Source organism: Carya illinoinensis, chromosome 1 (genome assembly GCF_018687715.1).
Source record: "Carya illinoinensis cultivar Pawnee chromosome 1, C.illinoinensisPawnee_v1, whole genome shotgun sequence".
NCBI classification, from domain to species: Eukaryota; Viridiplantae; Streptophyta; class Magnoliopsida; order Fagales; family Juglandaceae; genus Carya; species Carya illinoinensis.
In genome coordinates, this window is record NC_056752.1 from 38,750,461 (window position 1) to 38,764,444 (window position 13,984).

Consider the following 13,984-nt stretch of genomic DNA (forward strand, 5'->3'; position numbering starts at 1 on the left):
TTCAGAAACGTGGAGGTATAGGCTATAGCCTTCTGTATCTATGAAAAATAATGAAAATTTTTCTGTATTTGCCTAAGCCTATGTTTATAGACTTGTTTCCAATTTTTACAACAAAAAAGTAAAACCCGCTGTAGTAAGTACTGAACATGCATATATATATATATATATTCATTCATGCAATCTCAGAAAGGAAAAACAAAGCATCATACATACATTCATCTCTGTATATATATATATATATAAATATAATTAACGAGAGGAATATTAAGAAAGGAAAATAAAATGGAGTAAACGGAGAGATGATGATTTATTCCTATATAGACATTGTCCCATGTCACTGGAAATTAAGTCTCATTGGCTATGTTTTTATTATGTTAAAACACATAAAATATATAGCATTTTTTCTCTCTGTTTGTGTTGACAAAATTTTATGGCGCACACGTGTGAGAGGGAGGGTCGTCCGTGCTTACCGGAGGAAGATTTTCACTGGATGTGAGCTGGTGAGAACTGAAGATATATAACAAATCCGAGAAACAGTGTGAAAGCAACCCCAAGTCTCTTTCTTTAGAATCAAAATCCTTTCAAGGCTTCCTGCCTGCTGCCTTCATCAGAACTAAAAGCAAAAAAGGTCACCAGTCATATGTTACAATGCCCTACCAACAAAGCTAGCTAGCCACAGTTTTCCTACTGAAGGAACATCAAGATATATCAAAACCACGTTGTTTTACCCTTGTATAAATATTCTTCTCTTTTTGATGTTTAAGAACTCAAAATCATAGTAATTAAGTACAGTTGGTGTACTTAAGCGTGTAGGGTTTTGGAGGCTTGATTTAATAATTTGCAACAACGTGAAATTCATAGGCAGCTTAGATATTGGCCGTGCGTGAGTGGTAATTAGAACTTAGAAATAGAATGCAGTAGATAGAGACATTTCAAGAAACGAAAAAGAAGAAGATCTAGAACAAGTCATTACTTTATATGCAAGTAAGGGACAGAAAATGAGAAAAGGTAAAATTTTCATATCTTGTGTTTATTTTTTAATTAAAATATTGTTTTGCCTTCTGATGTGAGAGAGAGAGAGAGAGAGAAATAAGTATTGATAAAATAACCAATAGATGGTGAATGGTACTTATCCAAATATGTAGATACACTGTAACCTCTAACTTCTAAGCAAAAGATTTGCATTGGGCTCTTCTTAATTATTAGTTAAATATTAGTTTACATTGGTGTTTGCCTATATTATTGCAAGTGTTCTTAGTTTTTTTTTTTTTTTTCTTTTCTTTTGTAAAATGGTGCCGGTAGATTGAGGAGCCATTTGATTTTGCAAATATTCTCAATCTATTTTATATTATTTCATTTCATATCATTTTATCTCAACATCAAAATATTATTTAAATTTAAATACTTTTCAATTTTAAATTTTATTTTTTTTATCTAATCATTATCTAATCATTATAGTTGTACCAAATTTTTAACAAAACACAAAAAATAATTTAATTTTTTCATATCTTAAAATAAAAATTACATTTTAACAATATTTTAATTTTATAATATTTATATTCAATTTTTTCTCTCATTTTTTAAAATTTCATAAAATATCTTAACTCAAACTATTTTATTATTATTTACAAATTATTTCACTGCAATTTAATCTATTTACTTATATATATGTTAATCTAATTTCTAATGACCAAAGGAGGCTTTAATTTATGGAAAAATATAATTGCAAACACAATTGTGCACTAATTTGTGTATCAATGTGATGTGATTGACTAAAAAGTAAATTTTATTGAAAACATTATTAATTTAAATTTTAAGTATAAATAAATCAGTATTAATACACAGATTAGTAAGTGACTGTGTTTGTAGGTAACAAAACTCTTAATTTATTTATTTTTATTTGGAGGCGGATAGATGGTCTAGTTGACGTGTGAACATAGGGTACGCAGTTTCGCATTCACATTCACAAATATCAACTTTCAGGCACAAATCGATGCAAAACCTTTATGATTGAGCAACATATATGCACCTATATTTTTAGCAATCAGCTACAGATCCCCTCCAGTACGTTGTTTATGGAGCCATGTGAGTTGGATTTATGAATTGCAAATATTTCATATCACAGCCGCTGAACTAGAAAGATAGGAAATGCTAGGTACTCGCTCAAACTTACCGGCTATCACCTCACCGATTTTAATTTTTAATTTTTATTTAATAGTTAAAGAGTTGACTATTTATAAAATTGTATTTTTTTAAAAAAATTAAAAATAATAAAAAATACTTAAAAGAAATCAAAAGAAAAAGAAAAAATTAAAACTATCGGTACGCTAACTAGCATGATCCGGAAAGGTATTTTTCAGCCCGCAAAAACAGCTAGCACCTATGGAAAATGCTTCGGGCCGAAGTGGTCCGAAACATTTTTTTCATTCAATTTTTTTAAACTTAATAATTAAGTAAATAATTTTTAATGATTTATGGGAAAGAACAAATAACTTTATTGAGAGAATCTTTCGAATTACACGGTGGGTGTATCAATATTATCACCATTTGTCTTATGCCCTCTAGCTAGTTTTGTAGGCAATTATTTAGGAAACATTTGTTGAGTTAAAATGAAATAAAAATTAAAGATTAAATGAAATCTTATTTTTATTTTAAAATATTAAAAAATTCTTATCTATTATATATATATATATATATTGAAGTGCCATATACCATCCTACTATCCTAGAGGGTTTCTTAATTAAAAAGCATCAAAGAAACTCCCAAAAGACCAGGAACAAAAAAAAGCACGATTTTTCGGTGTCAGCTGGACTCTGGAACTCGGTAGCGATGTCATACCCTAGTCTTTTCTCACTAATGTGTACTCACGTGCATGAGGGCCAACCTACATATCCTGGCCCATTCATAGCCACCTGGGGACTATTACTGGTGCGTACGACTCCAACGTAGCTGCAATATGAGCCGGTTTCAGTGCCTGGTTGACTCTGATGCGCATGCGGAGCCATGCTCCGTGCTTGCCCTTAAAGTGTGAAAATTCCGACCACCAAGTACTTCGACGTCCCAACATTGTCTACTTCTCCCCAACATTACTATTAACTGCACCTGTTTATATGTCGAGTTCTTCTATGGCCACCGACCTCCGGTCCGATGTATGCCTGTCTTCTGTTTGGGAAAGAAAATATTATGTCTTGGTTTTACTGAATCCTAATGGATTTTGGTACAATTTTTGAGATATGGTATATCTTCACGTGGTTTTTTTTAATAATTATATTTTGAACATAATTTTTTTCTTCATGTAGAAATAATACGAATTGGGGTTTGTATTCATTATATATAATGAAATTCTACCGACTTTCCACTTCTCTTGTGATATCCAAAAGTTTAGTTTCAAGTACAAGTCCATTGCCGTCTTCACGGTGATTTGGTTGTTTTTCTGCAGTTTTTGGCCTTCTGATGCTAATTTGGCTGCGCTGCAGTTGCCTAGCCACTTGGGTCTCATTGGAGATCTATTTGGTGATATTCCCTTCGACCAAAGAGAGTTTGATTCTCTCTGTTTTGATAATATTGGGCAGTTTTTTATTACTGTGAAGTTTGTGGGACTGAGAAAAATGGAGTTTTTGATGATTTAGGTGGTGTTGCTTGATCTCAAATGCTCATTCAAATTGTGAATGAATCATATTGATTTTTTTTTTGGTTGGAAAGTGGGTATCAACATAGTGGAAAGGAGTTTATAGGTACTTTTTGTTGAGTACTGTGGAGTCTGGTCCACACCGCTCGAGCGGAGGCATTGGCCGCTCGAGCGAAGTCAGGCAGAGTCGAACACTCGACGTCAGCTCGACAGTGAGCTCGAGCGGGACGCGGAAGGGAAGTTCGCTCGACGCGCGCTCGACACGCCGCTCGAGCGAACATACGATTTTAGGGATTTTGCCGTTTGAACTATATATATAATTTTTGACTCTTATGTCTAGGTACTGTAGACACGAAAAATATTGTAGACGAACAGTGTTGAGATCCATCTTGTAGTGTGATATTCCTCAATAATAAAATTCTCTGCAGCTCCCGTAGACGTAGGCAATTTGCCGAACCACGTACATCTTGTGTCGTGTGTGAGTGCGTGTGTGATTGTTTTTCTCGTTCGTTATTATCTCTCAATTCATCGTCATCATTTTCACAACAATTGGTATCAAGAGCCAAGGTTCGGGTCTGAGGAGAAACGATGGCTGGAGATGAATTGAAGGTATCGGGGATCGAGAAGTTTGATGACACGGATTTTGGATACTGGAGGATGCAGATAGAGGACTACCTCTATGGGAAGAAACTTCATCTTCCACTATTGGGGCAGCAACCGGAAAAGATGGATGATGCTAGTTGGAACCTGTTGGATTGACAGGTTCTGGGAGTTATTCGATTAACCCTGTCGAGATACGTTGCACACAATGTCATCAAGGAGAAGACGACTGCGGATCTCATGGCGGCTTTGTCAGGTATGTATGAAAAGCCGCCAGCGAATAACAAGGTACATCTGATGAAAAAGTTATTCAATTTGAAAATGACAGATAGTACGTCTGTTGCACAACATCTGAATGATTTTAATACTATCACAAATCAATTGTCGTCTGTTGAAATTGAATTTGATGATGAGATACATGCACTGATACTATTGGCTTCATTGCCAAATAGTTGGGAAGCCATGAGAATGGCTGTTAGTAATTCTGCTGGTAAAACTAAACTGAAATATGATGATATTCGTGATTTGATTTTGGCTGAGGAGGTGCGCAGGAAAGATTCAGGCGAGACCTCAGGTTTGAGTTCAGCCCTAAATGTTGATTCTCGAGGGAGATCACATGACAGAAACTCAAACAGAGGAAGATCAAAATCAAAGTACAGGGGCAAGAGCAAGTCGAGGCCTGGTCAGCAGGCAACTTGCTGGAATTGTGGCAAAGCTGGCCACATAAAGAAAAATTGCAAAAACCCCAAGAAGATGGAGAATGATAGTGCTAATGTGGTAACTGAAGAAGTACAGGATGCACTATTGCTTGCAGTTCAGTTGATGACTGGATACTGGATTCAGGGGCTTCCTTCCATACATCTTCCCACAGGGAACTAATGCGGAATTATGTTGCAGGTGATTTTGGGAAGGTATATTTGGCTGATGGTGACGCTTTGAACGTAGTGGGGATGTGAGACATTGACATTGCACTCCCTGGCAAGAACAAATGGACCTTGCAAAAGGTCAGGCACATTCCTGAGTTGAAGAAGAACCTCATTTCTGTTGGGCAGCTTGATGAGTGTGGTCATTCAGTGGTGTTCTCAGATAGCACCTGGAAGGTCACAAAAGGGGCATTGGTACTAGCTCGGGATAAGAAAACTGGTACACTACATATGATTACTGGTTTAATTGACACTATTGCTACAATTGTTGCAGAGAGCACAGCAGATTTGTGGCATTGTAGGCTTGGCCATATGAGTCAGAAGGGCATGACGGAACTTCTGTCTAGAGGCAAGCTACCAGAACTGAAGACAGTTAATCTCGGTATGTGTGAGAGTTGTGTTATGGGGAAACAAAAGAAGGTCAGCTTCTAGAAAAGTGGCAGGACGCCAAAGACAGGAAGACTTGATCTTGTGCACACAGATGTGTGGGGTCCTTCCCCAGTTGCTTCTCTTGGAGGTTCTCGCTACTATGTTACGTTCATTAATGACCATAGTAGGAAGGTATGGATTTATTTTTTGAAACATAAATCTGAAGTATTTAATGTTTTCAAAATTTGGAAAGCCATGGTTGAGACAGAGCTAAGCTTGAAACTGAAGTGTTTGAGGTCTGACAATGGTGGTGAGTATGTTGATGGCGGGTTCAAGGAGTATTGTGCAGCTCTGGGTATCAGAATGGAGAAGACCATTCCTGGGACACCACAGCAAAATGGAGTTGCTGAGCATATGAACAGGACTATTAATGAGCGTGCTAGAAGCATGAGGTTGCACGCTGGACTACCACCCACTTTCTGGGCAGATGCAGTCAGCACTGCCGTTTATTTGATAAACAGAGGTCCATCAGTTCCACTGGATTGTGGATTGCCTGAGGAGGTTTGGAGCGAGAAAGAGGTTAAGTTTTCTCACCTTAAAACCTTTGGTTGTCTTTCTTATGTGCTTGTTGATTCTGATACTCGTAGTAAGCTTGAGGCTAAGTCAAAGAAATGCTATTTCATTGGCTATGGAGACGAGGCATTTGGCTATCGTTTCTGGGATGATCAGGGTCGGAAAATCATAAGAAGCAGGAATGTGATTTTCAATGAGAAAATGATGTACAAGGATAAGTCGAGCACAGCTTTTGCAGTAGCTCCTCAGGAGTCCGAGTTTGTAGGATTGGATGACCTACCAGAGGTCACAGTGTAATGTAGAGATGTGAGTGACGGGGAGAGTGGGTCTAGTGCACCCATTCCTATTATTCCGCAGGCAGTTTCAGAACCGTCTACTCCTACAGTTTCAGTTCGCAGGTCAGTTAGGACTATACGTCCTCCACAACGTTTCTCACCTACTTTGAATTACATTTTGTTGACAGATGGTGGAGAACCGCAGAGTTATGAAGAAACCTTGCAAGATGAGAATTCTAGCAAGTGAGAGCTGGCCATGAAAGACGAGATGGATTCCCTACTAGGGAATCAGACATGGGAGTTGACAGAACTTCCATCAGGGAAGAAGGCATTACACAACAAGTGGGTGTACCGGGTGAAAACTGAGTATGACGGCAGTAAGAGGTACAAGGCTAGACTTGTTGTAAAAGGCTTTCAGCAAAAGCAGGGTATTGATTACTCTGAGATCTTTTCTCCTGTGGTAAATATCACAACTATCAGGATGGTACTGGCTATGGTTGCCACTGAAGATCTATTTCTTGAGCAGTTAGATGTGAAGACAGCTTTTCTTCATGGAGACCTTGAAGAAGACATCTACATGCACCAGCCTGAGGGGTTTGTGGTACAGGGAAAGGAAGGTTCAGTTTGCAGACTGAAGAAGAGCTTGTATGGCCTGAAGCAAGCTCCTAGACAGTGGTACAAGAAATTTGACAACTTCATGCACAGTGCAGGGTATATTAGATGTCAGGCAGATCACTGTTGCTATGTCAGGCATTTTGACAATTCTTACATTATTTTGCTGTTGTATGTGGATGACATGCTTATTGTAGGGGCTAGTATTGATGAGATCAATAATCTGAAGAAGCAGATGTCAGAGCACTTTGCAATGAAGGATTTGGGAGCTGCAAAGCAAATCCTTGGCATGAGAATTGTCAGAGACAGAGTCAGAGGTACGTTGAGACTCTCACAGGCTGAGTATGTGAAAAAGGTACTCAGCAGGTTCAATATGGACAAGGCCAAACCAGTTGGCACACCCTTGGAAAGTCACTTCAGACTCAGCAAGAATCAGTCACCAGAGTCAGAGGAGGAACGAGATTACATGAGTAAGGTTCCTTCTGCCTCAGCCATTGGTTCACTTATGTATGCTATGGTTTGCACAAGACCGCATATTGCCCATGCAGTGGGAGTTGTGAGTAGATACATGAGTAACCCAGGAAAGCAACATTGGGAAGCAGTGAAGTGGATTTTGAGGTACCTAAAGGGTTCTTCAGAAACCTGTTTATGTTTCTCTGGAGAGAGATTGGAGGTGCAGGGCTATGTTGATGCTGATTTAGCTGGAGATATTGACAGCAGAAAGAGTACCACGGGCTTTATTTATACACTTGGTGGTACTGCAGTGTCATGGGGTTCTAATCTACAGAAAACAGTTTCTTTATCTACAACAGAAGCTGAGTATATTGCAGTGTCAGAGGCTGCAAAGGAGATGGTATGGCTACAAGGCTTCTTGGAAGAATTGGGTAAGAAGAATCAGAAAGGCACTCTCTACAGTGACAGTCAGAGTGCCATATTCCTTGCCAAGAATCCAGCATTCCATTCCAGGACCAAGCACATTCAGATCAGGTATCACTTCATACGGTCATTGTTAGATGACAGACAGTTGTTACTTGAGAAGATTTGTGGAAGCAAGAACCCTGCTGATATGTTGACAAAGGGTGTTACGCTTGAGAAACTGAAGTTGTGCGCAACTTCAGTTGGTCTTCTAGAATGAAGACAGGAGCAGTGAGTTGCAGAGGTGGAGGATATCATGTTTGAGGAAGACGGCGATACAGCGAGTGTACCAGTCTCCAAGTGGGAGAATTGTTGAGTACTGTGGAGTCTGGTCCACACCGCTCAAGCGGAGGCATTAGCCGCTCGAGCGAAGTCAGGCAGAGTCGAACGCTCGACGTCAGCTCGACAGTGAGCTCGAGCGGGAGAAGTTCGCTCGAGCGGAGGCATTGGCTGCTCGAGCAGGACGCAGAAGGGAAGTTCGCTCGACGCGTGCTTGACACGCCGCTCGAGCGAACATACGATTTTAGGGATTCCGCCTTTTGAACTATATATATAATTTTTGACTCTTAGCTCTGGGTACTGTAGACACGAAAAACACTGTAGACGAACAGTGTTAAGATCCATTTTGTAGTGTGATATTCCTCAATAATAAAATCCTCTGCAGCTCCCGTGGACGTAGGCAATTTGCCGAACCACGTACATCTTGTGTCGTGTGTGATTATTTTTCTCGTTCGTTATTATCTCTCAATTCATCGTCATCGTTTTCACAACACTTTTGGTTAAGTGTTTTAGGTAAGTGTTGGGAGTTATAGCATATGTTGTCATTTTCTGATGTTTTGATAGAAATGGGTGCAAACTTCTTGTGTAGAAAGATATTGATTATGAGTATAGGTTTGTCTTTTGGCCTACTTAGAAGGAGTACGTACTTGGCTTCTAATTATATATACTTTTTCACATTCTTCATTTACAGATTCAGAATAGAAAGTCTTTGAACATGTCATATTAATTTGCTCCCTTAGTTCTTCATGATCACCCTCTTGGTTTAAGCATGCAGCTGTGTCATTCTTTCTTTACTGCATAACAATGAATTCCATTTATTGGATCTTAGATTGTATGAATCGCATGAATTTAAGTCCGCTGCTTTGTAGATTGCCTTTTTCTTTAATTGTACCAGGAAACGATTTAGTGCTAGTTGATCTGATTCTGTGGTTGTAACCAGCTATGTGAGTGGAGCTTTGCACTAAAACAAAGTTCAATTTGAAAGATCATTTAATGTCAAATGTGTAACTACAAATGGCATTTTAGTAGGATCGTCTATTTTTACTATTAAAAATTCTATATACAATTACTTTTATGTATTCTTTTATATACTTCAGTGATGTAATTAACTGCATATTAAAAAATAATTAATGCAACCAATTATATCATAGAATATGTAAAAAATACAGAAAAGTGACAGTACACAACCTTACTCTTTTACCATTCATAATGGTGTCCAACATATCTTAAATGCGTTCAGCTATGAGTTTAAGATATTGGGTCGAAAATAATGATATTTGGGCCGGGTTGGTTGAACAGTCCTACTCTTACGTATGATCATAAATCAAACTTATAAGCTCGTACAAAAACATGTCATTGATTGTGAGATTTATTATTGTTATAAAAAAGTTAAAATGCATCTTTCTTATGGTAACTGATGTTGTAAAATTTTATATTAATAGTGTATTTGGTGTGTGAATAGATCACAAACTTGTAAATATATTTTTTCTTACTTTTTTATTATTATTATTATTATTATTATTATTATTATTATAAATATTGTGTATATCCATACTCTTTATTCAATTGACCTGAGAGTACCTAAAAATCTCTCACCCATGTTTAATTATAGAGTTTTTCTACTTATCATTTCCACACAGTACACATCACATTTTTTTTTATTTTTTATTTTTTAAAATTTATTTTTCTTAAACTAATTGAATTCTTCAACTTTTTATCCATATTCTAAATATTTGGTAAAATAAAAAAATAAATATAAAAAGAATAGTGAGTGATGTGTAGTCTTATATTTAGAATTTATCTTAATTATGACCTTCCTTGTGGAATTGGTATGGGCCGGGGTGATACACTTTTTTTTTATCTTTTCTATTTCCTTTTAATAAAATGAGGATTTGGGCCATACCCTGTTGAGATTTTGATTTGAGTCTCCAATTTAACTTGCCAATAAGGGCTAGATTTCTGGGCCTAACTCAGTACAGTCCAAACCAACTTTCCTCTTCAATAGCACAAAGGTTGAGGTTGAAAACCCTTATAATTTTATTGAAAATATCTGATCTGATAAGACTGTGATCCTTAAAATATTTATAATTATTTAAATAAATTTATCACATATAATTAAATGCTGAATTATTGTTTTATAAGTAAATTCGTGTTTAAGCCCTAAAAATCGAAAATTTCGGAGATTTTAAATCCCAAAAGTTTCGTTTTGAATTAATCATGTGTTGGAGCAAACACGTCTTAACATGATAACAAAAAAGTTTTTAGAGTGCAAGTTCTATACTCTACAATTTATCGTAGCTCTTAAATAGAGTTACTACATTAATACTACGAGTCCAAACACGAGATCTACTAGAATTCTAGTCCTAATGTGGGAGAGAAAAATATACATAAAATACAGAGAACTGATAGTTGTAGTTTTGAATACACAAATGTCGTGTAATCATTTTAAAAAAAGTGAATAAATACATGATCTGCATGAAAACAAATTAATTTTTTAATAGTGGTAAACCGGCCTACTCTTTTTCAAAGTGCACTATAAGAAAACGAGCATTTGTGACGAATTATTTGTAACATAATGACTATTTACGATGAAAGTAGACTCATTTTTTTTATGAAATTATAATCATTTTCGCAGAAAATAATTGAACACAAATAAGCAGTTTTATTGTAGACTTGATTTCACGATGTTTGCGCACTCAACGACTACATGTAGTATTATTCTAAAATAAGTCCTATATCATTGATCATTGTTATATACGTGCATTCTTTGGGTAGCACTTATAAACACTCTATATATATATATATATATGTTATAGAACTTATTTCATTTTATAAAAAACATGATAATATTTTAAATTAACACAATTTAATATAATATAAAATATTAATTATAATATTCTTTTATTATAAAATAAACTTGAATTCAATTCAATTCAAGTTATCTTCTTTATACTGATCCCAATTCAACTTCTACCTTTCTTCTAAAAGTTTATAAAGGATAGGAAAAAATTATATGAACTTATTATATGCTTTAAATTCTCAAAGCTGAAAACCGTTTTGATAGTAAAAGTATTTCATTTCATCATTACAATTTTTTCAAATTCTCACATAAAAAATAATAAACAATTTAACTTTTTCAAATCTCAAAATAATAATAATATTAAAAAATAATATTCTAACAACATTTTATTTAACTTTTATCTAAAACCATCTCATTTCATCTCACTATTCAAAATGCATCTTATGAATAATTCTAGAGAGAGAGAGAGAGAGAGAGAGAGATGAAGAGAAGTAACTATGAAGCCCACTTTAAACTGATCAACTAACTAATTGTTAATTTGTACAAAGTCCAACTACAAGAAATACAAGATATATGCAGATAACTATCAGATCATAGTAATAATTAATTCCTTATATGATGTTCATGAATGTTATCTCTAGGGTTTGTTCGATTAATCGTGCATGGCACTAAAACAATCGTTGGTCTTGTTGCCCTTATGATCTTCATTGAGGTCTTCATCTTATACGTACAACTACAACAGACACCAATCATTGATGTAAAATGTGGAACACTTGGGGTTTTTTAAGGGACATGCTAGCTCCTAATTGAAACGGTATTGATCGACCTGGGGCTGTGTGCAATCAGCATGGCACATAAGTTCTATATATATATATGGCTAGCTAGCTAGATCAGTACTACTACTAACCCTAGCTAGCTAGCTAAAAGTCTCTTGGATCAACAAAGACATTCCCAACTGGTCCCTTGGCCAGAATTGATGCATCTATATCCTCGTTGTGAATCAATCTTTTCGCATACCAGAGATCATGGATGCGTGACATAGAGGGTTCCTGAGGAATATGCTTTATGAGAGGATCAGTGACCCCCAGCTCGGTTATGATTAGCACCTTACAGTCCTTCACATTTTGACCCACATTTGATGCAAAGCTCCATGCCGATTTCATGAGCTCCCCGAGCTTCTCTCCTTCTCCTAGAAGCCCATAAAGAAAGAGAAACCCAACTGGTCTTTGAAACGAGTGACCACCACTACTACTACTACTACTCATTGGCCTTCTTAGGCAAGGGCAGATTTTCTCTGTAATTGCATGGCTCAGTCTTGTTGCATGAAGAAACGTCGACAGTGGATGGGGCTTTCCTACCTGAAGTTTGTAAGCTTCACGAGTATTCCACATGCTAAAAATCATCCAAGAGCTTGTGGATTTTATACATGATGAGGCGCTGGTTTCTTGATCACTACTTGTTCTTTCCAGCTTGCTGATATTCCAACCCTCTTTTTCATAATAGCATACCCACGTGCCGAGGCTTAGCTTTTCCTTCAAAATCGTGTCAATGTCAGTTGGATAGACCTGTTTGTCTCTAAGCCTCTTTTCGTACAGGGAAATTGCCTGGTCTATGGGTAACTTCTCTATCTTTATATCTTGGGAGAGATTCTTTGCAGGTAAACCAATTGTCTGAACAAATATGACTAACGAACCAAGGTTCACATAATCGCATTTGAGAGTGAAGAGGTTCCTAGAGGCAGTATTGTTCTTTTCAGTTGCTAAGAATGTGTACTCTGCTCCATTTCTCAGTAGCCATTGTTCCACTGAGTTCACAAGTTTCAATCCGATTCCCTTCCGTCTACATTAGACATCAAAAGTCACACAACATGAAAAAGTTATTAATAACCATAAATATCTAATGCGAACCCCATTTTGCTTTCGAGTTATTTATGCTTAAGATTATCCATCTTAATTGCCTCGTTAAAAGTCAACAAGCTGGGAATTACTATATTTTAACTAAATTAATTCTCAAACGCCACATAGATCTATCGGATAAAGTGAATTCTGTCAAGCTTGTTGACATAAAATCCCATCCATATGTTAATTATTTCTATCAATTGTACAAAAACCAAGTAAGCAACCAAGTTTTTTTGCTATGCCTTACTATTCAGACATATAGTCCTAGAAATAGTAAGCTGGATCCATCAAGATCAATTGACAAATTTGCCTAATTTCTCTACCCAATTACTTTCAAGGGTTCAATCCCGGCAATCATGTAATGAATGAATGTATATTATTAATCACCCCAAAAATCCAAATCATCACATCATTAACTATATATGCAATATCGATCCTTCATGTGTAGTACTTCTTGATCACTTGACAAAAGGGAAATCAAATGCATGGGTACCTACCGGTGAGTAGGAGAGACTCGAAGGCCTAGAATGCAACCCATCTTCACATGTGCTTCCCCATGAACAGTCCCGACATCCTTAATGCATCCTCGAACCACGCCGACAAGCTCCCCATTTTGAAGCAGCTCAGCTACCTGTAGGCCACTTTCAATAACATTCTTATATTCACATATAAGGTCTTGAGAAGGACAAATAGATAAAAAGTAGTAAGGGATAGACATCTGTAATAAAATCTTATCTGCAAGCAGATGGGGAGATAAAAGGATGTAATGAATGCATGATTTGGAAAGATACAAGGGGGGAAAAAGTGATAATGACGTTACCCACCAGAATGACATGAAGGGGGTAGAACCTAATCCTACATAAAGGGTCACAGCTTATAGCTATCGTGTTAGTGAAAATGGAGACCCCCGTTTTAGACCCCATCTCACAAATCCTTTCAAGCTTCCCCACCACTTCAATATCTCTGTCTTCATCGAATTCCCTTATAAGAACTTTCTTCTCTATGTTGTCAACCATGTTCTTACTGGGCTAAAGCAAGCGATCGAGTTGGTTACCAATTCTCAGGTGTAGTAGTACTACTGCATCGAAAAGGAAATATACTCGAAGATAGAT

General features: G+C 36.6%; 1 protein-coding gene across 1 annotated transcript; it reads right to left on the reverse strand.

Annotated features, from left to right (window-relative positions):
- Positions 1-11,466: 11,466 nt before the first annotated feature.
- On the reverse strand, positions 11,467-13,984 carry LOC122302620 (probable N-acetyltransferase HLS1). The gene is made up of 3 exons (XM_043113960.1): positions 13,697-13,984; positions 13,370-13,503; positions 11,467-12,813 (listed from the first exon to the last, which is right to left on the reverse strand). The coding sequence occupies exons 1-3, from the start codon at positions 13,886-13,888 to the stop codon at positions 11,895-11,897; spliced, it is 1,245 nt and encodes a 414-aa protein (XP_042969894.1). The 5' UTR covers positions 13,889-13,984; the 3' UTR covers positions 11,467-11,894.

Coding starts and splice junctions, on each gene's coding strand:
- LOC122302620 (XM_043113960.1), bottom strand. CDS start 13,888: ATGGTTGACAACATAGAGAAGAAAGTTCTTATAAGGGAATTCGATGAA. Junction 13,504..13,696: donor ACCCCCTTCATGTCATTCTG/GTGGGTAACGTC, acceptor AGTGGCCTACAG/GTAGCTGAGCTGCTTCAAAA. Junction 12,814..13,369: donor CGAGTCTCTCCTACTCACCG/GTAGGTACCCAT, acceptor TGTCTAATGTAG/ACGGAAGGGAATCGGATTGA.